Raw genomic sequence first — 23,127 nt, 5'->3', positions numbered from 1 at the left:
TCACTAAAATGGCTAAACTAAACCTATAAACCATATCAGACAGAACTGTAAAACATTTTTGGCAAGAGTAAAATTGGTATAACCACTTTGGAAAACTGTCTGGCAGTATCTACTTAAGTTAAACAAATGTATATGCTATGATTAAGCATTTTCATTTATGGGTATATAAACCCAAAAGAAATAAGTACATATGTCTATCAAAAGAAATACATATTAGAATATTCACAGAAGCATTATTCATAATAGCCAAAGACTGTAAACAATTCGAATGCCTTTCAAAAGAATGGACAAAGTGTGGCATAGTCTCAATGGAATACGACACAATAACAAAAAAGAATAACTACTGATATATGCAACAATATGGATAAATCTCAAAAGGAGAGTTGAGAAAAAGGAACCAGATACAAGACCATATGATTCCATTAATATGAAGTTCAAAAACAAAACTGATACATGACAAGGAGAAGGTTATTGACAAGGGAGCCTACTAAGTTGCTAAAAATGTTTTACATCTTGATCTGAGTGGTGGTTACATGGGGAGCTATATTTTAAAATTCACAGAACTATACAATTACGTAGGTGTTATACACTTTTCTGTAAGTTATATCTCATAAAAACAGTCACTGAGGCTAGTAACAGTACCTACTTCACAGTGTTGTGAGGATAAATAAGACAAAAATAACTGCTAACATTTAATAAAAGCACATGTGCTGAGCACCATTCTAAGCACTTTCCATGTGTTAACCCACTTAACTCATCAAAGTAACCGTATAATGTAGGTACTAGTATTATGCCCATTTTACAGATTACGGGACTGGGACAGATAAAAATTAGATTACTTATCCAAAGTCATATAACTAGTTAAAGGAGGAGTCAGAATAAAATTCTTACAATCAAGCTTCAGATTCAAAACTTTCAACCACATCAATAAATTGCCTCAATAATAAATGAAGGGGACCTCCCTGGTGGCAAAGTGGATAAGACTGCATGCTCCCAATGCAGGGGGCCCAGGTTCAATCCCTGGTCAGGGAACTAGATCCCACATGCATGCCGCAACAAAGGAACTGGCGAGCTGCAACTAAGGAGCCCACCTGCCACAACTAAGACCTAGCGCAGCCAAAAATAAATAAATATATTTTTTAAAAACCTCAATTACAGTTAAACGCTAGGAAAAAATCTATACAAATAATAATAATAATAAATGAAAACTCTTAACACAATACCTGAGCCAAACAAAGTACTCACAAAATGTTATCTATTATAACTATTACCATTATTATTAGGATTAACTTAAAATGTTCCTAATTATAATACTCAAATATTCAATCCTATGACTGGCCAACAAATCTATATACAATTGTATCTATGCTCTTAATTTATCCCAACAATACTGCAAAGGTGATATCATAATTTGAAATATATAAAGTATGTTACTCTACTCTTCCCATAAATCAGTTACAATGGTCCAAAGGTTATATCCATTTATCTTTCCACAGATAAGATTCATAATTTTAATGCATATTGAAAGAAAATTTTATATGCTAAATAACACCTTGAGAGTTCTTTAGGAGTTAAAGTTTCAAGACAACTAGAGAAAAAATTAATTTCAAAAAGAGTATTAGTCCGGGACTTCCCTGGTGGTGCAGTGGTTAAGAATCTGCCTGCCAATGCAGGGGACACGGGTTCGAACCCTGCTCCAGGAAGATCCCACATGCTGCAGAGCAACTAAGCCCGTGCGCCACAACTACTGAAACCTGCACACTCTAGGGCCCACCTGCTGCAACTACTGAGCCCACACGCTGCAACTACTGAAGCCCACGTGCCTAGAGCCCGAGCTCCGCAACAAGAGAAACCACCGCAATGAGAAGACTGCACACTGCAACTAAGAGCAGCCCCTGCTCACCGCAACTAGAGAAAGCCTGTGCAGCAACGAAGACCCAACACAGCCAAAAAAAAAAAAAAAAAAGAGTATTAGTCTAAGTTTAACCATACTAACCAGGGGAGTTTTTGTTTGCTTGGGTTTTTTTGTGTGGTTTTTGTTGTTGTTTTGTTGTTTTGTGTGTGTGTGGGGGGGTTTTGTGGGTTTTTTTGGAGGGGTTTTTTTTTGGCTCTACCAGGTGGCTTGTGGTATTTTTTTTTAACTTTTTATTTTATATTGGGGTATAGTTGATTAACAATGTTGTGATAGTTTCAGGTGTACAGCAAAGTGATTCAGTTATACATATACATGTATCCACTCTTTTTCATATTCTTGCCCCATTTAGGTTGTTACATAGTATTGAGCAGAGTTCCTGTGCTATACAGAAGGTCCCTGTTGGTTATCCATTTTAAATGTTGCAGTGGATCTTAATTCCCCGACCAAGGATCGAACCCAGGCCCCCAGCAGTGGAAGCACGGAGTCCTAACCACTGGACTGCCAGGGAATTCCCAACCAGGGGAGATTTTAAACTGAAAATTTCTTTTAAAGTTATTTCTAAAACTTAACTGGTGAAATGCCTGTACAGAAATCATTTGTTGAACATATGTACAAAGCATATCTTCTCATTTTTTTCTAGTTCCATAGTTATGCCCCCAATGTTTTCTGCATTATATACACATACATATATATTTTTAAATTTCTGAATAGATGTGCCATGTATGCGAAAACAATTTCATTCATAAATCCAACCACTCAGAGATAACACTTATGTGTTATTTCCTTCTTTCTTTGCATAACACAAATACAGGGTACAGAGATCAGATGTTATACAGACCTGACGCTATCCTATGACTCCTTAACAACATAGAACACTGGATGCTATGATTAAGTTGGAAATCTAGTTAAACCTGCTCCTACATAGTTGCCCTACTTTAGAGACCTAAACTGACCCGACTCCCAAAGAAGACAAGTAAGAATCCCTGGACAAAACTTAATAATCGTATAAAGTTTACATGTTTTTCAGACTAAACCTGTTAATCTGGCTTGAAATACCTTCCAGATGACAAAGCAAGTAAGTACTTAATATTTTCCACTCTCTTAAGGATTCCACTTCTTCCATACTCTTACAATCAAACATCTTGCCATGACAATCAAAGTACATTTTCCAGTAATATCAATCGCTGTTTAAACCTAATATTATATAAACTCAGAGTTAACTAACAAGAAAGCAAAGAGGCCAGGGAAGAAACCCAACTTCAACACAGTCACAGGAAACGGTTATCTTAGAGCAAAATTAAACTACCAAATTTCTTGTGAATGCTTCCCCGTTCCTATCCTTGGGGATTAACTACTTCCAGATAAAGAGTAAGGATGGCTGCACGCTCGAAACATCAGAGGAAACAGCATGCAGATGCTGTCGCTGACAACTGTCTCAGATTTCTTTCCACCGAATGCAAATCTGAAGAATTCTAAAGGAACATTTCTCCACTACTTCCTATATCATCGCTACCGTTTCTAGAAAATCTACCAGTTTATTTCAGGGGCAGAACCTTCCGTTTTCAAAATGTCAATTAAATTTACCAATTTTACTTTTCAGTCTTCCCTTTAAAACTATTCTAGAGATGATGGTACTATTTTGCTTTCTGACTTGGGTTCAGAAAATCTTTACGACCTTGCGCTGTAATCAACAACACTGCGGGAAAAGCCGTGATCGACTGTGATCTATATTGTGGGTGGGCGTGCGCGCGCGCGATGAGAGCTAGGGGAGTGCGTCTAAACCTGCGACTGCGACAGGACCTTGCACCCTCCTCTATCAGCTGACCGTAACGCCCGGACAGATTTCATTCCGAAAAGCATCGTTGATGGAGGCCCAGGTTTTAAAAAATGGGTGAAAACAAGGGACGAATGGGGTCCCGGTGGCTGAGGAGGCGAGGCCTTGGGAGAGGGGGTACTCGAGCCCAACCCTGCCCGCACTTCCGGGCTCCGGCGCCCAGCCCGGCTTCCCCGAGCCGCTCTCCCCTGAGGCCCCGCAGGCGGCCCCACGTCCCGCAGCTGCGCAGCCCGACGTTCTCCGCGCAGCGATGCAACGCGGCCTGCGTCCGCAGTTTCGGAGGAGAGCTGCCATCTGCCCCCCGCCCGGCTGGCTCGGCGCCGCCGCGTTACCTGTTGAGGAGCAGGGAGGCGGCGCTGAGGCAGAGCAGCAGGAAGCAGAACATCGGGTACTGGCGACAGATCTCGCGTCCTACGTCCAGCCGCAGACGCTGCTTCAGCTTCTCTCCTAACGTCCGCACCCAGGGCGCCATCTCCGTCGGCGTGGCTGAAGCTGCACTACAGACTGAGGCTGAGGTCGAGGCGACCCCCCATCAACCTCCCGCGTCTCCGCCCCCGGGCCGGGCAGCGGACCCAGACAGCCGGCGACCGGCGGACGGTCCGCCGGCTGCAGCTGCCCAAAGCCCCGCCCACGGGCTCCGCCGCGCGTGCGCGACCGCGCCCCCATCCGCCTGGGGTTCAGCCGTACGACGTGTCCGCCGTCACCCCGCGCAAGGCCTGTCGGTCCCGCTGCTCAGCCCCCGGGTAGGAGCCACGCGCCGGCCTCCGGTGGAGGGCCCCGTTCCCCAGCTACCGGCCCTTTTCGGAAATCGGGGGGAAGCTGCAGCACCCAGTAACCGCCTGTATTGCGGAGGAAAAACAGAAGGTTGTGCCCGAGCACAGGAGAAACTGCAGCCGCCCGCAGCCGTCGGGCCCTGCCTGCGGGACTCCCTGAGCTCGCGGGCCGCTGGGGACTGTAGTCTTTGTGACGCGCCCCCCAGCACTCTCCACGCCTCCACTCCGTAAGCTCAGCTCTACGTGGGGACAGGTCCAAGGTTTGCATGACGCCCAAATGGGAGGAGGGGGGACACCTCTCAGTCCTTATTTTGCACGGGCCGCGCGTGGGTGAGTAAAACAACCCTGGAACACGGAAGAGTCCAACCCACCGGGACGCTAGCCCTGCGAGAAAGCATCTTTTACGTGCTCACGGGCGAGGCAGACCTCAGTTCACTACAGCCCCGCGGGCCTAACCAGAACCCAGGTGTTTGGGTGAGGCAGCTTGAAAGGTTAGGTTGCATACCTCTTGTAGAGTGTCCTGCGGCTTTCGCTTTAGTAAGGCATCACATTTCTAAATTTTAATTTCCGTATTCTCCGCTGCTTTGACAGATGCAGGAAGACAGTATCGTAATAATAAGTAAAATTTACTTAGGCGGCGCGCTAAGCACTTTCGTTTAACCTTCACACATTCACCTCCGGATAGAGGTACTCTGGTTTTTCCTATTTTACAGCTAGATTACTGACATTACTGAGGGGGAGAGGAACTTGCTCAGAATCATACTGCTAGCGAACCCGGGGTTGGAAGCCATTTAACCCCAGAGCCGGTTCTCATGCTGTATGTCTTTTCTCTTTCTTAGTATCTTACCCTCCAAAGTGCGGAGACAGACAGACAGGTTCAGAAATGATTTTCTAAAAACATAAAAACCATGGTGTATGGACAGTTTAATGACTATTTTCCCATGTTATTATTCCGAATACATGGATCATCTTTATGCATTACTTTCCTTCAGAATGTACCATCCTTTATTAATGCCATTTAATTTCACTGATATTATGAGTATTCCCACCCTTGATCACAAATTATACACATTTCTAATAACTTCTTTAGGATCAACATCAGTACAATTGCTGGATCAAAGAGTAAGAACATGATACATACTGTCAAAGTTCTTCCTAGAATGGTTAGCCAGTTCCACAATGGTATAAAAGTATTAATTTCACTGATCCTCATCGTTAGGTATTGTTTAAACTAACATCGCAAATATATTGTAGGATTACTCTGTAACAACATCATTGGAAAGCTTAGGGCTTTTTTTTTTTTTTGAGGTACATAAACGTTTGTTTCACTTTTTCTTTTTTTTTTTTTTAGTGTCTTTGAACTACGTATAACCCCTCGTTTATATGAACATTCTAGGGCTAAACTGAAGTATAAATAAAAGGTGTATGTTGAATTAATCTACATGCATCAAGTGCCTACTGTGGACTTGAGTACTTTATAATTGGGTAAGTTACTTTATTAAACTTGTTGGGAAGTTACATTGCCAATCATTCTTTTTCTGTTTAAAAATTTTGCTTCTTGGGCTTCCCTGGTGGCGCAGTGGTTGAGAGTCCGCCTGCCAATGCAGGGGACACGGGTTCGTGCCCCGGTCAGGGAAGATCCCACATGCCGCGGAGCGGCTGGTCCCTTGAGCCATGGCCGCTGAGCCTGCGCGTCCGGAGCCTGTGCTCCACAATGGGAGAGGCCACAACAGTGAGAGCCCCGCGTACCGCAAAAAAAAAAAAAAAAAAAAAAAAATTTTTGCTTCTTTATAGGCTCATTCTAAAATTCCTGTTCAACTTTTCACTGAGAGCCAGTACATTTTAATGATAAAATGTTTTCTGTTCTTTCATATTAGACATCTTTACAACATCCAACTAAAACTCCTTTCCCATATGATTTTCTTTGAAGGGGCAATTAGAATAAGCTAACTAGACAATAGACCAATTTAAATTTTCATATTGCTCTTATGCTCAGAAAAGGAAAAAATAAAAATAAACTTATGCTATAAGAAAATTTTACAAAATCCCCACCTAAAAGAAGAAAAAAATTCCTATTGATCCAACTTCATCTAATGAAATAAAATTTTTACTCCATCAAATGTTTTCTCTTTAAACTTATGGTCTGGTATACACGTCAGCACTCATACACAGAGCTTGAATTTTTTTTTCCAACTTTTTATTAAAAGATACGAACTTCCTAGTGGGAATATGAGATATCCGTAATCAATCCTGGTTCTGAAATCAGCTTCACCTTCTACTGGCAAATTCTTTGAGCAAGGTTAACTTGATATATCTCAAACCTGGAATCCTCAACTCTAAACAGTTACCTTCCTCAGAAGTTTTAAGGAAGATTAAATTGGGTGGAAAGTGCCTATTAAATGTCTTTGTACAATGCCTAATACAAAAAGTTTTATTTTATGGATTTATAAACATGACAAAAAAAGTCAAGTCAATTAGCTTTATTTGGATTTCAACAACGTAACATGACAATGACATGAAACCAAAGCTATGAGATACCTTACAGGAAACTGAGGTCCAAAGCGTTTTTTTTTTTCCAAAGCGGTTTTTATTGCCTGCCCTCAAGTGTTAGACCTGCACTGTGCAATACTGTAGCCGCTAGCCAGTATCTGGCTATTGAGCACTTGAAATGTGGCTAGTTTGAATTGACATGTGTTATTCGTGTAAAACACACCATCAGACTTTGAAAGCTTAGCATGAAAACAAGAATATAAAGTATCTAAACTTTTAAAAGCTGATTACATGTTAAACGATATTTTGGAAATAATGGGCTAAAAATTAATCTCTTGTGTTTCTTATTTTTGTAATGTGGCAACTAGAAAATTTTGAATTACATATGTGGATTGTGCTTCTACTAGACGGTGCTGCTCCAGACTAGTGTTAGCTGTGGAGGGGCCAGTACAACTTAATGTGTAGACTTTTTATAAATGCCACAATTATCACATATGCTAGGAGAACATTTGCAGACTACAAAAAGTAAAAAATAGTTGATAACGCATTCATCTAAAGGGCTCATAAACACCAAAGTACAATATCTCCATTATTTTAATGAATATTTATTAGCAAATAAGTATAAGGCACTGTACTAAATGCAGTGGTAGAACCAATGATTTCGGTGTTTTCTGACCTCCAAAGGCTTACAATCTAGCGAAGGAGACATGTCACACATGAAAAATAATGTGTCACACATGAAAAATAATATATCACACAGGACATATTTATATATAAAGTCTGTAATAATAGAAGTCTTTTTTAATGACAGGTGAGGGGAAAGGGAAATTTTCAGCTGGTGAGGATCAGGAAAGTCCTCTGGGAAGACAATAATTTGAGCAGACTAGGATTTATCTCTTTGCTTTCACCTAATTTTCAGCAGTTATGCAGCACTAGGCAAAGTATTTAAAATGCTTCTACCTGATTAAACCTGATTCCCCCAGCCCACCAACAAACTGCATAAATTGCTTTTTACATTGGTACAGGAATCTGAAAAGATGGTGTTGACTACCTGAATCCCAGTGATTGGGCCTACTTAACGCTGAGGACCCTGAATGTACACCAGGCTTTAACTGTCAAGGGCCAATGGTTGTGTGGCATATGTGTCAGGAAAAGGATAGAGGCATACTTACCCACTACCCCTTGGAGCCATTCAGTCCCTCCCTCTCACAGCTGCCTCCTGTAATTTGGAGTATGCTTTCCTGTCACAGGTTTGGCATTTCCGAACCCCAGTTCCTCCGCCCCCCCACACCCTCTGCCCCCGAGTCTCAAAGCATCAAGGTTCTTGTTTTACCTTTTGTGGCATTTGTAATGTTACTTTTACAGTCTTAATTTTACATTTCATAATACCCTCTTCTCCCCACAACCTATCCCTATGTATCAACTTCTGGACATAATAATACCTGTAACAGGAACCATTAAACTGCCTTTTATACTTCGAGAAATGTTCCTTTCCTTGATTTTCAAAAAAAGGAAACTCATTACAATGGAGACTGTACAATTCAAGGAGGAGCATTAAGGGATTTTTGGATGGGAGTGCAAGATGTTCAAAATGCAGTTACGATTTCCATATTTAACCCCCACTTTTTTGTGTGATCATGAAGTAAAACTTCCAATGGTAAGATATGAAGAACTACAGCTTTACAGAACCAGTGGATCAAAGAGATACTCTCTGGATAAAAGCTGTTTGAGCATGAAATTCTGGGCGGTCTCATTTTATCTTAGCAACAAAAATGAAGCATTTAATGTTTGTCATCTTATTTCTAAGATATGTTGGAATAACCATCCTCTTAAACCTCACTTTGATGTTAACAGGTCATAACTTCAGAAAATATAAATTATTAACTGATTAGGAACTGAAAATATATCCATCTGCCTGTTGATAAATGTTAAAGATTGGAAAAGGCACTTATAATCTAATACTGCTACTCTTTGTATAAGATGGCCAATGTCTTTCTCATCTAAAAAGTTTTTTTAAAGTTACATAGGGACTTCTCCGGTGGCGCAGTGGTTAAGAATCCACCTACCAATGTAGGGGACAGGGGTTCAATCCCTGGTCCGGGAAGATCCCACATGCCACGGAGCAACTAAGCCCATGTGCCACAACTAGTGAGCCTGTGCTCTAGAGCCCGCGAGCCACAACTACTGAGCCCACACGCTGCAACTACTCAAGCCCGCATGCCCTAGAGCCCGTGCACTGCAACTACTGAAGCCGAGGCGCCTAGAGCTCGTGCTCCGCAACAAGAGAAGCCACCGCAATGAGAAGCCTGTGCACCGCAACGAAGAGTAGTCCCCGCTCTCTGCAACTAGAGAAAGCCCGCGTGCAGCAACGAAGACCCAACAAAGCCCAAAATAAAATTTTTTTAAAAAGTTACTTAAAGTTATCCTTTAAATAAGTAAAGCATTCCACCTCATTTCTTATGTTTACTATGGACACAATAGCTTTCTTTCATAAAGGAAAAATGCTAACTATATTCAGATGTTTAAGTACAGCTTTCAACTGATTTCAGTAACTCCTGAAAATATTCTGGAAAGTCTTTGCAGTCGTTCCTCTTACCTCTCAGTAGCTGTTTTCTAAAATACAAAAACAAAAGCACTTTGACATGGTACATATAAACCACCATACAGCTAGGTAGGGTTGGTTCAGAATTGTGAAGATCACTAATATCGGTACTTCAATTCCAGTTCTAGTAAGGTTGCTACCAAAATAGTTAAAATCAATTTTTATCTTCACTTTTAAAAAGAAACTTTCTGTATTTTGGTAAACTGATTCCAGTTATTAAACAATCAATCAAAAACAAACATTAAAAAAAACCCACAGAGCTTACCTGGTGGCGAAGTGGTTAAGAATCCGCCTGCCAATGCAGGGGTCACGGGTTCAAGCCCTGGTCCAGGAAGATCCCACGCACGTGTCATGGAGCAACGAAGCCCGTGTGCCACAACTACTGAGCCCGCGCACCTAGAGTCCGTGCTCCCAACAAGAGAAGCCACCGCAATGAGAAACCTGCGCACTGCAACTAAGAGTAGCCCCCGCTCGCCGCAACTAGAGAAAGCCCACGCATAGCAACGATGACCCAACACAGCCAAAAATAAACAAAATAAGAAAACCCCACAACTCAGTACAGTATATCTAAGTAGAAATATTGAATAAGTAAATTGGAAATTCTTACTAAAAAAATTTTTATTGGAAAATTGCCCTTGTATATTGAAAGACAGTTACCATTTAAATTTAGGGTTTTTAGCTCAGATGAACACATTTAAAACAGTCTGAATTTTGAGCATTATCAGAAAGTCATATGGCCTATACTCTTCAATTTTGTAAAAACAGTTCAAGATATATACTTATTTATTCAATATAATTAAGAACTATCCCAGATGTTCACTGAGCATTTCTATCACTTCTATTTTCAGTTTATATATATGTGTGTGTGTGTGTGTGTGTGTGTGTGTGTGTGTGTGTAATTTAAAAGATTAGCTCACGTTCAGTTCTTTGTATTTCTTAAGACTAAGAAAGCTTCTCCAAGAATGCCCACAGAAACATTGGTGGTAGGATTGGAGCAATTTTTGTAAAGCTTCAGAGTTAAGAGACAAACAGCAAATAGCCCTACCTAAGCAGTCCTTTTCATGAACTGGATTTTCAAATGTTGATAACACATCACGTATTATCCCTAAATTAGTTTAAGCCTACTTACATATTCAGTCTCTGCCGAGTTTCATAGCTTGCTTCCCACTGTGTAAAGCAGCATATGAAGCTGTTACTGATCACAGTAGAGGACGGGAAATTGTAATTACCACATACACTGTTGACAGAAAATGAATTTGAAGGGTAGCAGCAATAATGAATATAATTTATTGTTTTAAATATAATGAATATTATTAATTTAAATGTTTCTGAAGATTCTTCTTGCAATTACAAAGCATAGAGATACCAGATTTTCAAATATTGCCAAATATTTGAAAACCATGGTTTTGCTCCTAAAGTTACCTTTAATCAGAGGTTAGTAGATTTGGGGTTTTGACTCATACATAAATAGCTATGTTACAAACCTACTGCACAAGCAATAAAGGAAAAAACATCAGCTAACACCCTTATATAAACTCCAGAAAGCCAGGACTTTTGATGTTCCCCTAACTGTACATGTTCCTCAGGGATACTTTGTTGATCATCATTTTAACGCACATACAGCAAGGAGACTTTACTATTTTCACTGAAGAGGATTTTTGAGAGCTTGGCTTGGAAGGGTGGGTTGGGGACACACACTAATAAGACACCAGAAATGTGAAGTGAGCCAAAGAAAGACCAGGCCAGCAGTTTGCTTACAGGCAATACCAATGGAAGGTTAAGGTGAGAAGGATGAGCTCAGACCAAATTATAAAATTTTAAATTACATATATGGCTTGCATTTTTACTAGAGAGTGCTATTGTAGACATAGATATGGAGAGCCATTATAATGTGCCACTTATAAATCTGGAACCACTTAAGATCTTTGTAAATATAAAGTTCAGCCAGACCTGACCTGAACTTCTCAAAGGGTACAGTAGAACTTGGATAGAGAGGATTTTTAGGCCTATTCAGTAAGTCATCAAGTGTAACTGGATGTGATGAATTAACAGCATATAATCACTGACAGAGCAAAGCACTCTAACATGTACAGCAAAGAGCTGGAATGGCAAACCTGCATATAACAGATCAAACCCTGACATTAAAGCAGGAGTCCACACAGATGTGACACGAAGCTGGAAATACAGTTGAGATCAAGGAGACAAGTATAGAAGAAAAACGGGAAATAAGAACAGATAAGAACAGGATAGAGAATATTAAGATAACCAGCAAAGTAGCAAGGAAACTTTTCAAGCAGAGTGATTCAATGCCTCAGAGAAGTTAAAGCTTTTCTCGCAGATTATGGGATCTTAATTCCCTGACCAGGGATCAAACCCGGGCCCCGGCAGTGAAAACGCCAAGTCCTAACCACTGGACCGCCAGGAAATTCCCTAAAGCTTTAAAAAAGTATAACTTTCATATCAGCCTACTGGTATCCTGTGAACAGTTCTTGAAAACAGAGGGGAGAGGAAAATCAACTTAAAAGGGGCATCATTCCAAAATCACCACGCTACCTAGGAAAAGGTGCAATAATATGCTTTATCCTGATAATGAAATACATGGTGTTTCAACTTAAAGACAGTTTACTAGGGGCGGAGAGGAAGAGGCGATTGCTGGTGCTTAGGAGAACACTTACACTCTATAATTTTTAGAAAATATTTGAATCATTATTATTATTAAAGCAAATTTGGGAGGCTGGTTTAGCAGTTAAACTGTCTTTTATTTCCTGATCAGGTTAATATATTTATTAGCTTTACACTAAATGAGTTTTGCCTAGAATTTCAGAAGAGAGACCGAAGTAAATGAACACTAATTCTAAAACCTAAAAAACATACTAGCACAAAAGTAGATCCATATGGCTAATTTTAATTGACGTCTTACACAGGTTGACTCTTAACTAGTACAACATTAACACACTAATTTAGGGAACTTGGAAATAACTTGAATAATGCTCTGTGAAGAGTTGAGAGTTTTATTACTCAGAATATATGGCTTTGAGAAAGGTTTGTCTTACCACTCTCTCCCTCAAATAGTAACTAAGTATCACAAAAATAATGTACCAGGAAATGTTCATAATATGTAAGGTATTACAGGGCAAATGAACAGCAATGTAACATTTCCTGCATTTTGTAAAACTAGGTCTTCACAACAAAAGTATGAATGAAATAAAGCAAAAAACCATCTAGGCAGAATTTTTTTTAAGTATTTTTTATTTTTTGGCTGCACCACACATGGAATCTTAGTTCCCCAACCAGGGATTGAACCTGTGCCACTTCCATTGGAAGCGAGCAGTTTTAACCACTAGACCACCAGGGAGGTCCCAGAATTTTTTTTTTTTAACACAAGCTGTATCTCATAGAATGCTGAAAGCTAGAAAAATATCACAGTCTAACAGCATCTTTTTTACAGGAAAGCAAACTCAGGACCAAAGAGGTTATATTTGTGTTTGCTCAGTTCCTTTTATTAAATGTCTCAATGATTAAGAAAAAAATAATTTTTTCACCTGAAACTATTGGGGAAATAAGAGGGAGTATCTAAGTCATTGAAATTGTGAGACTATATCAACTCACAGTCTTTTGCTTTAGCAACCTGTACTTTTCTAAGTTTATATGAAAAGTGAATATAAACAGGCTACATCAGTCTTATTAGAATGGGAAAGCCCTATAAATACAAGAGATTAGTGTGTCTTATGTCCATCAATTTTAATTGAAACAGTCTAGGTACACTAGTTGAAACTAGTTCAAAACTTAGCCAAGATTTTTGGTACCAAAAACCTCGAAAGTCAGTTTCTCCCTTGATATCAACTAATTAATATTTAATATCATAAAACCTGTTAAAAATGGTTTTAAGGGAGGAGTTCCCTGATGGTCCAGTGGTTAGGACTCAGCGCTTTCACTGCCATGGCCCGAGTTCAATCCCTGGTCGGGGAACTAATATCCTGCAAGCCACACAGTGCAGCCAAAAAAATAAATGGTTTTCATACCTGGAAGAGGTCCTTAAGGATAGGCAAAACGATCTAAAATGTTTGAATTGCCATATTTAGGTGGAAATGCTTTTTAAGGATTTAGACCCTCTAATCAGCAAAGACAGAGCATATGACAAAAGTATAAAAGAATATATTCCACAAGTAGGTTAACATGGACTCTCACCAAATCCCAGAACAACAAATCTGGAAAAGGTAGGTTTGAGACCCCTACCAAAATAAGGAATGTAGTCTCATTAACTAGTAAAAGAACATATATGAAGGTATGCTGTATTAAATGTAACTAGACAAAGAAAAAAAAAAAGGAAATGGGAGTTCCCTGGTGGTCTAGGGATTTTTGGTGCTTTCACTGCCCTGGCCCGGGATCAATCCCTGGTCAGGGAACCAAGATCCCACAAGCCACACAGTGTGGCCAAAAAAAAAAAGGGGGGGGGGGTGGGATAAACCAAAATACTGCTCAATGGTTTCTTCTAAGTGTTCAGAAATTGTATGCTAAAGTAAAATCTATCGTACTATTCCCCAAAAATGGGCTTTCAAAATAATCTGCTTTGCTCAGTCAAGAATGCCACTAAGTTTGCATCCTTAGTCACAAAATGTCTTCTATATACCCATTAGCATGCTAAGTGCTGTTCTCTTTTCAAGTAAGATTTATTCGAACTTTTTCCGAGACAATTTATTTTAAATGAGCTGTCACATGTGATTATACAGAGATTAAGGTGGTTTCTTCTAAGATAGTGTACACCATACTGTTGTATTTTACTACTCAGTTCTATTTTTAAATTATCACTTTTTATATTAATTTGCACAAATTAGTACAAAAGATGAAGAACTGAGGCTATGTTCATTTTGCAACCAGAGGACTGCAGGAAAAAGAGCCATTTTTCATGGGAGGGATGAGTGACTTCCGGAAAAGGCAAAACCTCTGGCTAGCAAGAGTGGAAAGGGAAGAAATTTAGGTGCCTGAGGGTTGCAGACCTGCTTTCAGGGTCTACCCACCTCCTCAAAGCAAATAACTCGCCCGCCTAGGAGGAGTCAGTGTTCCTACAATTGAGCACTCTGCTTCCTGGCACTGGAGGGGTAAGCTTGCCTGCCTACCTGCCTGCCTGCCCTCAAGGAAATGATAAAGCCTGTTAGTCCTTGTGTTCTCACACACACACACACACAACTTACAGTCACCTGTCTCAGTGGATAGGCCCAGGAACACCAGACCACTTTGATCTTTCTTTCATAAATATGAAAAAAACAGAATCACCAAACATTTGAGAAAAAAATCAAAAGCACTGAAAGTAGATAACCAAAGTGAAGTAGTATTTCAATGCATTAAGAAACTGGTTATCTTTTTAAAAACTGACAGAATTCAAGAGTGAGCAAGACAGTCCATACATAATATGAGCCCGCTCTACTGCTAAAATTTAAAATCAATATATGCCCCAGAAGAAAAGAAGTGACAGAAAAGATAGTTAACAGGAATTGGGAAATGAAGGAAAAGAAAGTATTGAGTGTGCTGTTTCCCCATATAGTGAAGAGCAAACAGGTACTAGGTGTAGTTGAGGTAATCGACTGAACTTAAAACAGTTCAGAAAAAAAAGGAGGACTAGAGTAAGCCAAATGTCTCACAAGGGGTAAAAAAAATACTGCTTAAACTTAGTAATTAAAAGATATGAGGTTAACTACAATCAGAACTAAACAGTGTCATTCATCTCTGTTAACTGACTAGGATGTGAGCAGAGAAGTAGACTTTCACATCCTGTGTTCTATCTTGTTTTCCAGGTATAAGTCTTTTAAATTTTCTTTAAAGTACTATCAAGTTAAAATATCAACTAAGCATATTTAAGTCTAAATACCACCTTTATCCATCAATACTCAAACAAGTAGGTATATATACTGTAGTGAGAAAATGCCTTAAATTCAGAGCCTCCCTTCTCAAGTGATTTAACTTCAACCAGCAACCAACTGTAAGGTACCTATTAAGACTATTCATATGGATGCAACCAGGGCTTTATTTTAAAATATAGTAAGTACGGATTACTCTTAGAAATAGCTCTTCTCAAGACGTTAATGTATAGTTACCTAGCCTTCATGCTTTTCTCAAGCATCACTACATATCCTTTCCAAAGTGCTCTACATTAAGAACCTTACACAAACTTTATGGACTCAAAACCAACTAGACTCATCAGCAAAACAAGAACTCTATCTTGAAGTACTCCTTCCTCATAAAGAAGTATAGATGGCGTTTGGTAGGTGGATACTGTTTTGTTCAGCAGCTTGGAATTAAGCTGAACATCAACATAAAGAAATATTGTTGGGCTGGGTTGTCAATAATTAAATTGATATAAGAATAATGCAGTCTATAAACCGACAGCTCCCTTCAAGACTTTTTTAATGTCAGACGATTTAAATCTGGATCTTCATGATCTTAATTTGCTTAAAACGTATTTCGTGTTCATTAATTTTTAAGCTTTTCATGTTGTGAATTAAGTGGCTCAAAACTTTTTATTCCTTCAAGTTAACATGCCACAATTAAGCCTAATTCAGCAAATAAGCTAAACTGAAAATTTATTTCCACCAAACTAAAAAATATTTTGAAAAATATTTTTAAATGCCTAGCACCATTAATTAAGATTTCCCTGCCCTGGAGGAGCTTCTATCCTAGGAGGCAAAAGAAACCATATAGAGAAGAAACAGTAACTTTAAAGAACAAGGAGTGGTAGTATTTCAAATAGACTAATCAAAAGACACTAAGCAGCAGGGAGGATAAGCCAAAGAAACCACAGCATCTGCTGCTGGGCCCCTAACTGCTGCTGCTGTCCTAAATGCTAAATGGATCCTCAGAAAACCATCAACTAAGACTTAAAGTATAATTTTAGAATAAAAGCTTTTCATCCTGCTTTAATTCTATTTATAAATGAACCTGAAGTTAGGTAGGGTGCCTAGAAGAAATTACACCTGTCAATGTTGAAGGATTCCTAGGAATTCAACTTATGCAAATTCACATGAATTTTTACTATTTCAAGAAGATATTAAATTTTGCCAGAACTATCCTGCGATTACATATGCACACGTGGCTGCAGAGAACTGAAAAGTGTACTCCACCAATTTTTATATAGATGACCTTTGACATACTGCTCATTTCTGGTTTTCCTCCAAGCTCATTCCAAATATTAAGTATACTAAGAAACACAATTAGTATATATGCTTTTCTAATTTCCCATGCGTTAAATAAAGCAGTTTTAGAGGCCTAATTTTTGAGTCCTCCAATTAAGGCAACATGAATACCATTAAAAAATATTCTCTTGAAAAATGACGTCGTAAGGGTTTTTACTCATGACATAGATGTACCTAGTTCTAGCAATTTTGTGTTCAAATGATGCAGTACTGGCATTTTCTAATTCACACAGGAAAAAATCAGGACACAAGTTGAAATGCAAAGTTGTTATACACATGGCATGATTATTCAAATTTCTTCATCTCATTTGAAATTAACAGCAATAGAGCCACACCAGATATAATGATCTTAGAACTCTTATGTCATGGTATGTTTCTGTACCTGGAAGACTAGATTTTGGAATCTACAACTCTTTTCTACACATTTAGTACTGTGAACACGCCCTAATCACATTCTTTACTTAATCGGTGGTAATGGCTTGTCCACATCAAAACCTTTGTCCTTTGCCTTGGAAAAGTAGAAATTGGCTGTAGTTCATAAATGACAGATGTCAATTCCCTTAGGTATCCCAAAATTCTCTCCAAAACGTATTTTGTATCACAAGAATCCTTTCAGAATAGACTGAAAGCCTAAAAAGGTGAAGAAATGACAATTCATGTGCATTACAGATAGCAGCTTCAGATTAGACTCATTAGAACTTGTTTTTAAACCACTCTACAAAGTAAAAAATCAGGTATTCACTGAAGCCTGTAGTAAATTATTCTAAAATAACCTTATCTTGATCTATTGCTTGTGTTAAAAAAAAAATTTTCAGGAAACTTACAGTTGAAGACACTAATTTCCAAAGTGGTTTATTGGGACTTCTCCCTCACCCAAAAAGTCTTATTCAGCAGTCTTCACATGAACAAGAAAAAAAAAGTACTAGTTTGGCATCTGCACAGGGAGCCAAATAGGCAATGTAAATGGTTTTCAAAATCCCCTAGTAGTGTACAAGAATTTTTCAGGTATAAAACTTCCATGACTATTCTGAAATGACAAAAACTTTTTTCAATCATTAGTATAAATGTTAGCAATCATAACACAAACTCTGCACTGACCTAAAAGGATCTTTGTCTTCATGAAGTGGCCAACACTACCTCCCCCCAAGATATCCTAGGGCTGAACCAAAACCTCCTGAACATATTTAAAGTTCCCCATTCTTTGATAATGATTTGCCAACTTAGCTTAATAGAACACATTTTAAGCTCTATTTCACCTACCTAATCTCATTTGCGCAGTCACCTAAATGTGCAGCATTCTATTAAAGCAAAATAGTTTGTTCACTCCCCTCTCCTGTATTACTTACAACCTCCGTCACTCATCTCCAAACCTCCAGAGTGACAGAGAATGCAGCACTGAATGGTGGGGGCACGTTACCAGAAAAGCAGAGCCAAATTACCAGTAACTTCTTCATTGAGTCCACCGGCGTGTGTGTGACCACAGAATATTTTCATCGTCAATTAAAATTAAGTGGAGACCAACACTATACATTTATCCTATACAGCATCTCCCCATCATGTGCTTGAATTAGGGATCTTGGGGAATTTGTTTGTACCATTGGCTAGTTACTTTGAATGTATGAGTAATTAAAAGGCGAAAGACTTCTAAAGATTCCAAGTGTCTATTTTAAAGCTGTTAAAGGAAAAACGATGGAGGACACCCACAATAATTCTTGGACTCCTGGAGATCCTAAGACATGCTACAAAAATAGGTCTTTATTCTTAGGAAAATATAGTCAGAGCTAGCTTCCTTATGCTATACATAAAATCTTAACATCAGAGGCAGTACAGATAGTACAGATAGTTTTTGAACTGATCTCCAAACAAGCACAAACCCACTACGTTGAAAAGAACAGGTAATTTGAGGTTTTTGGCAAAAGACAGTACTTCACACATCTAATCCAAATCAGAGAGCCTGCAGACAGTTTTCAGTGAGATAAAAGGAATGAAATAAATATAAATTCTACAGATAAATAAATGTAAGAGAATTTAAATAAGCTAACAGAACTAATTTTTTTTTAATAAAAATACTAGTCAGGTACAAGCTTTTGTTTCTCAATGCCAGACTTCTAAATGTTTATCAGACTACTGTTAATATCATTAAAAACCTAATTTTGGACCAGGGCATTAGTTATAATACTGTTTTGCATTCATAAAAAAGATTTGTTTCTTTCAACTGAATGCTCCTGGTCCTGAAAAATATTTTAGGCATATTACTGAAGGCAGACTGTGGTACTAATAAAAGTTACATCTTAAGTACTTTTTTAAAAAGTGACAGACAAAAAAGTCCATCTAATTTGCCCACAGTTAAAAATGTCTTTAAACATTGGTTTATAATTAGCATCTCAAGAAAGTAGTGGCATGCCCTATTGAGTGGTATTACTGCGTAATTAATACTACACTTTGAAACACCATCCCCAGAAGTCTGTTCATTTTATGTACTGTTACTTCTTTATTCATTCATTTTATACCCACCACTGAATTCCTACAGTCAGATAAAAATTTTACAGTGTACATCACTGGGGAGAAAACAAACCATGGTGGGTATTCTTGGAAGTTTTAGGAACCTGAGCAATCATTTACTCCAGGGGGATAGCTCCCTCACCTAAATGCATGAAGTCCTTCTACTTTTTAATTTCTCCCCTTAAATAGACTATGTCATACTGGGGGTTTTTTTGTTTTTTTTTGCTATGTTTCTGATCAACAGTGACTTTTGGCTTAGTGATCAAAAAAAAGCTGTCCTGAATGTGACAATTTTGCCTAGCATGATGATATTCACCCTCATACAAGTCTTTTCAAATAGCTATATACAAGTGAATGCCCGAGGTAACCCCACCAATCCATTCCTATGTTGTTCCTAGTTTATCATGAAGAAAGTGTATTTTCTTAAATCAGACTTGCAGTAATTGGTAAATTTCTCATGATGCTACAGTGGCCATCATGAGTGTGCAACCGCTCTTTTTGTGCTAAATCCACCACCCCCCCATTTCTAACATCTGATTCAGTCACAATGCTGGAAAACCTTCCACAAAATTCATGTTTGGGAAAATATATCAAACACAAGTTTCTCACAAAGCAACTTTCTAAAAACTGATTAAAGTGATGATCACTTTTGATTGCCAAGTAGTCTGCAGAAACAAAATCTTGCGTCTGCTTTGGTTAGGTAACTCAAGTTTTCTTTTTTAACAATCAGAATGCTTTAAGGATACATTTTTCACCCCAAGGAAGGGACTTGACTCTTGGATTTAAGACCCATTCCTTGACAATATATACAAAATTTCTTTAACTTGTCATCTGTCCATTCTTTGAAGCTGTCAAAGCCAAGAACCCATAAACAAATCACAAATAGCAATAACCTACATTAGTTAACATTCCCCTTTTTAACATGTTGACATTTTTACTAAAGGATTCGTTATTTTTGCATTTCCATTTCTCATATCCCATGACATTCCATAAAAATTGCATTATTGCTTTATAGGCCACACAACATTCAAAAGTATGTTTATATGCATTGCCTGTTTTCCTTGATCTGATAAGAGTTTGATACTGATTTTACTACAGAAATTTAAGTTTGAAAATACCAGTTAGTATTTCTTCTCAGTACTTAATTGTTCACATCACTAATCACTACATGCATATTTAGCTCTGATTATATTGCTCAAAAACTGCACCCATTATCAGAACAGTGCAAATGATTATTTAATTTTAAAAGTAATTATAATGGCTTAAATTCAGTTAGTCAAATGAACACTGTCAAGTGATTTCACTTGAGTGTGTATATATTTCATCACCACTGTTTACATTACCCATCAATTCTTCACAATTTTTTAATATCAGTTTTCCCTCCCAAATCCCCAAACTAAGAATGCCAAATAGTCTTGGAAACCCACAGCTCCACATTTTAATGTTTTCTTAAGAACACATTTGTGAACTCACAAAAATGTTCATCTTTCAACTTTGACAATGCAGTTCTTACTTAAGTCAAACAAACTTGTTCTAAAATCCCAACAAATAATTCTGAGAATTAACTTAAACACCTTGACAGTGTCCCTTAAAAAGGGTATGACAGTAAAGTGCCAATAGGCATGGCAATGACCTCTTTGATGGGATCATTTATTTAACTCCTTGGAACTGGGAAATGCCAGCAGCAAGGATTACACTGAGATTCAATTTTACTGAAGGCTACATTTAGTTTACCCACTTTCCACAACCTATTATACTCATTATATGTTAGAATGAAATGTAAATGTTCTGTGTAGCCCTCAAACTTACACTAAGATTTGAGAGAGATGTACTTTAAAAAAGCACGGGGTAATATATAAAATCAGTGGCAAAAAGTTTCATTAAGCACCAGGAACTAATTTTTGTCACCCCATACTCATTTTGTAGGTAATGTTTCAATAACCGGCAAGGCACATTTACATATATTCCAATGAATACTTATTGACAAATTTTAAATTACACTCTATGTCCCAGCTATCCCAGTAACTGACATACAACATACTAAAATGGTTTATTAAGATAACATAAAAAAAAAACCAATTAATGTGAAACATACAGGCTATTGGCAACCACTATCTAAAATTATGTAAGTACAAATAAACATACTGAAATGTGTGCATTTCTAAGTTTTTAAACCAGAATATTTCTATACTAACACACATTTATATTAATGACACATAAAAAAAATAAAAACTTTATTACAAAAATAAGTTACACTCGCCTCCAGCTTACAGTATAAAACAATTTTATTTGCAGGAATGCAAAATGATTGTTTGCCATGAGCAGTTTGAACATATGACATGTCTAATTTTCTTGTTAAATTTGCATTTACTGGGGAAACTGGTGTGTATAAAACCTTAATTAAGTATAAGCTCTGATCTTCATCATGGTGCCTATTGGGTATGTGATATAACTGCAGTATCCCTTTGGGGAAGGGGAAAAGGGATTTCTTTATACCAAGTCTCAATTAAACTATAATTTCACTTCTGACTTTAAACTATCAATTTAGGACTTGGCAAAAAATTTTTTGAGGGTGATTCAATAGAGGATGCTTCACCACTGAACACTCACTGTCATCAAGGTGCTTTAGAAAATTAAAAACATAGCACAAATGATTGTACTCTATTCTACAAGTTATCATGACCTGCATAAGAAATGGAAAAGCTGATTCACGTTTTTGCAGTGATCAGCAATAAGAAATGCACTAATGAAACATACCTTTTACCTAAAAAGCTAAACTACAGCCGTATACTAATTTCTATGATTTATGAAAAAACTTCAAAATATCCAAATGTCAGGCTTCGCTGTACAATTGTCAGTTTTAGTCTGACTTTTTATAAAGGGACACTGCAGTATTTAGTACAAGTTCGGATGCACTTTTTTGAACATCTGATGTCTTACAAAAGTAACATCTTGCTAAACTATTATACATCCAAATAACTACAATATCTGAAGAAGCAAGGCTGCTTTTTCAGCCACAAAATACGACAAAAGCAAGGCCTGTTATGATGGTCATGAGGAAGTCTTACAAGCCTCTGAAACTAAAGGCAACTAAGAATGTTACATTTGGTATATTAAAATCTTACCCTCATATCATTTAACAAGCCTTGCTTTTATCTACAAAGATTTTCTATGTACAGTACAGACAGGGTATAGTTCAATCCTCTGCTACTGAGGTAGTTAACCAACCCTTTAAAAAAGGTTCTGAAAAGAACCACTATCTGGAATGCCTGACTAACCAGCTCTGATGATTACACCTGAAACTGCATATCTGAACACAATTCAAAAGTGATTACTATAAAAAAGATATAGACAATCATGATTAACCTTGGTGAGCAGAAATAAAATTTAAGGATACCAACAATGGCATTCATCTATACCACTGCAATAAAATTTAAATGCACAAATTCAAGAGAATATTTCAGAAAACCAATGCTGGGATCCTTAATTTAAAAAAACAGGGGAAAAATCTACTTAGAGCAGATTTTTTAAAGAGAAGAACTTTATTCTTTATTAAGATACCATGCTAGAAGTTATGAAGAATTTCTGTTGGAACACATTTGGAAAATAGAGTAGCTTTAGTTTAATAACTTGCACTGCAGAGAAAATTGTTAAAGAAATTCATATCAAAGTCCAAGTATTAGTTCAATGTCCTGTATTTGATTCCATGATCTTCATAGGAAGGTCTTCTGCAATAGAATATGCTCCTATACAGCCGAGATATTTAAGGTTGCTTGATTTCCTTACCATTACTCCACTGCAAGCTTCTGGTGTAATCCCACATA

The 23,127-nt window shown here is 37.9% G+C and overlaps 2 protein-coding genes across 10 annotated transcripts in view; both read right to left on the bottom strand.

The window, feature by feature from the left end:
* SNX14 (sorting nexin 14) overlaps window positions 1–4,379 on the bottom strand; it is a 67,250-nt gene extending 62,871 nt beyond the window's left edge. For 5 of the 7 annotated variants that reach the window (XM_033428498.2, XM_033428504.2, XM_033428503.2 and 2 more), the window contains exon 1: window positions 4,082–4,379. In XM_033428498.2, the coding sequence (XP_033284389.1) occupies window positions 4,082–4,221 (140 nt within the window). In that variant the 5' untranslated portion in view covers window positions 4,222–4,379. The remainder of the gene's footprint in view (window positions 1–4,081) is intronic. The other 2 variants (XM_004270063.4, XM_033428502.2) reach the window with 1 other exon arrangement.
* A 14,157-nt stretch (window positions 4,380–18,536) lies between these two features.
* Window positions 18,537–23,127, bottom strand: part of SYNCRIP (synaptotagmin binding cytoplasmic RNA interacting protein) — a 28,984-nt gene continuing 24,393 nt past the window's right edge. For all 3 annotated transcript variants that reach the window (XM_004270059.4, XM_012533112.3, XM_004270058.4), the window contains one exon: window positions 18,537–23,127. This exon is cut by the window's right edge. The gene's annotated coding sequence lies outside the window, so the exon portion shown is untranslated.

Source organism: Orcinus orca, chromosome 12 (assembly GCF_937001465.1).
Source record: "Orcinus orca chromosome 12, mOrcOrc1.1, whole genome shotgun sequence".
NCBI classification, from domain to species: Eukaryota; Metazoa; Chordata; class Mammalia; order Artiodactyla; family Delphinidae; genus Orcinus; species Orcinus orca.
Note: the sequence above shows the minus strand (reverse complement) of the source record. Positions and strands in the feature narration are given on the sequence as shown.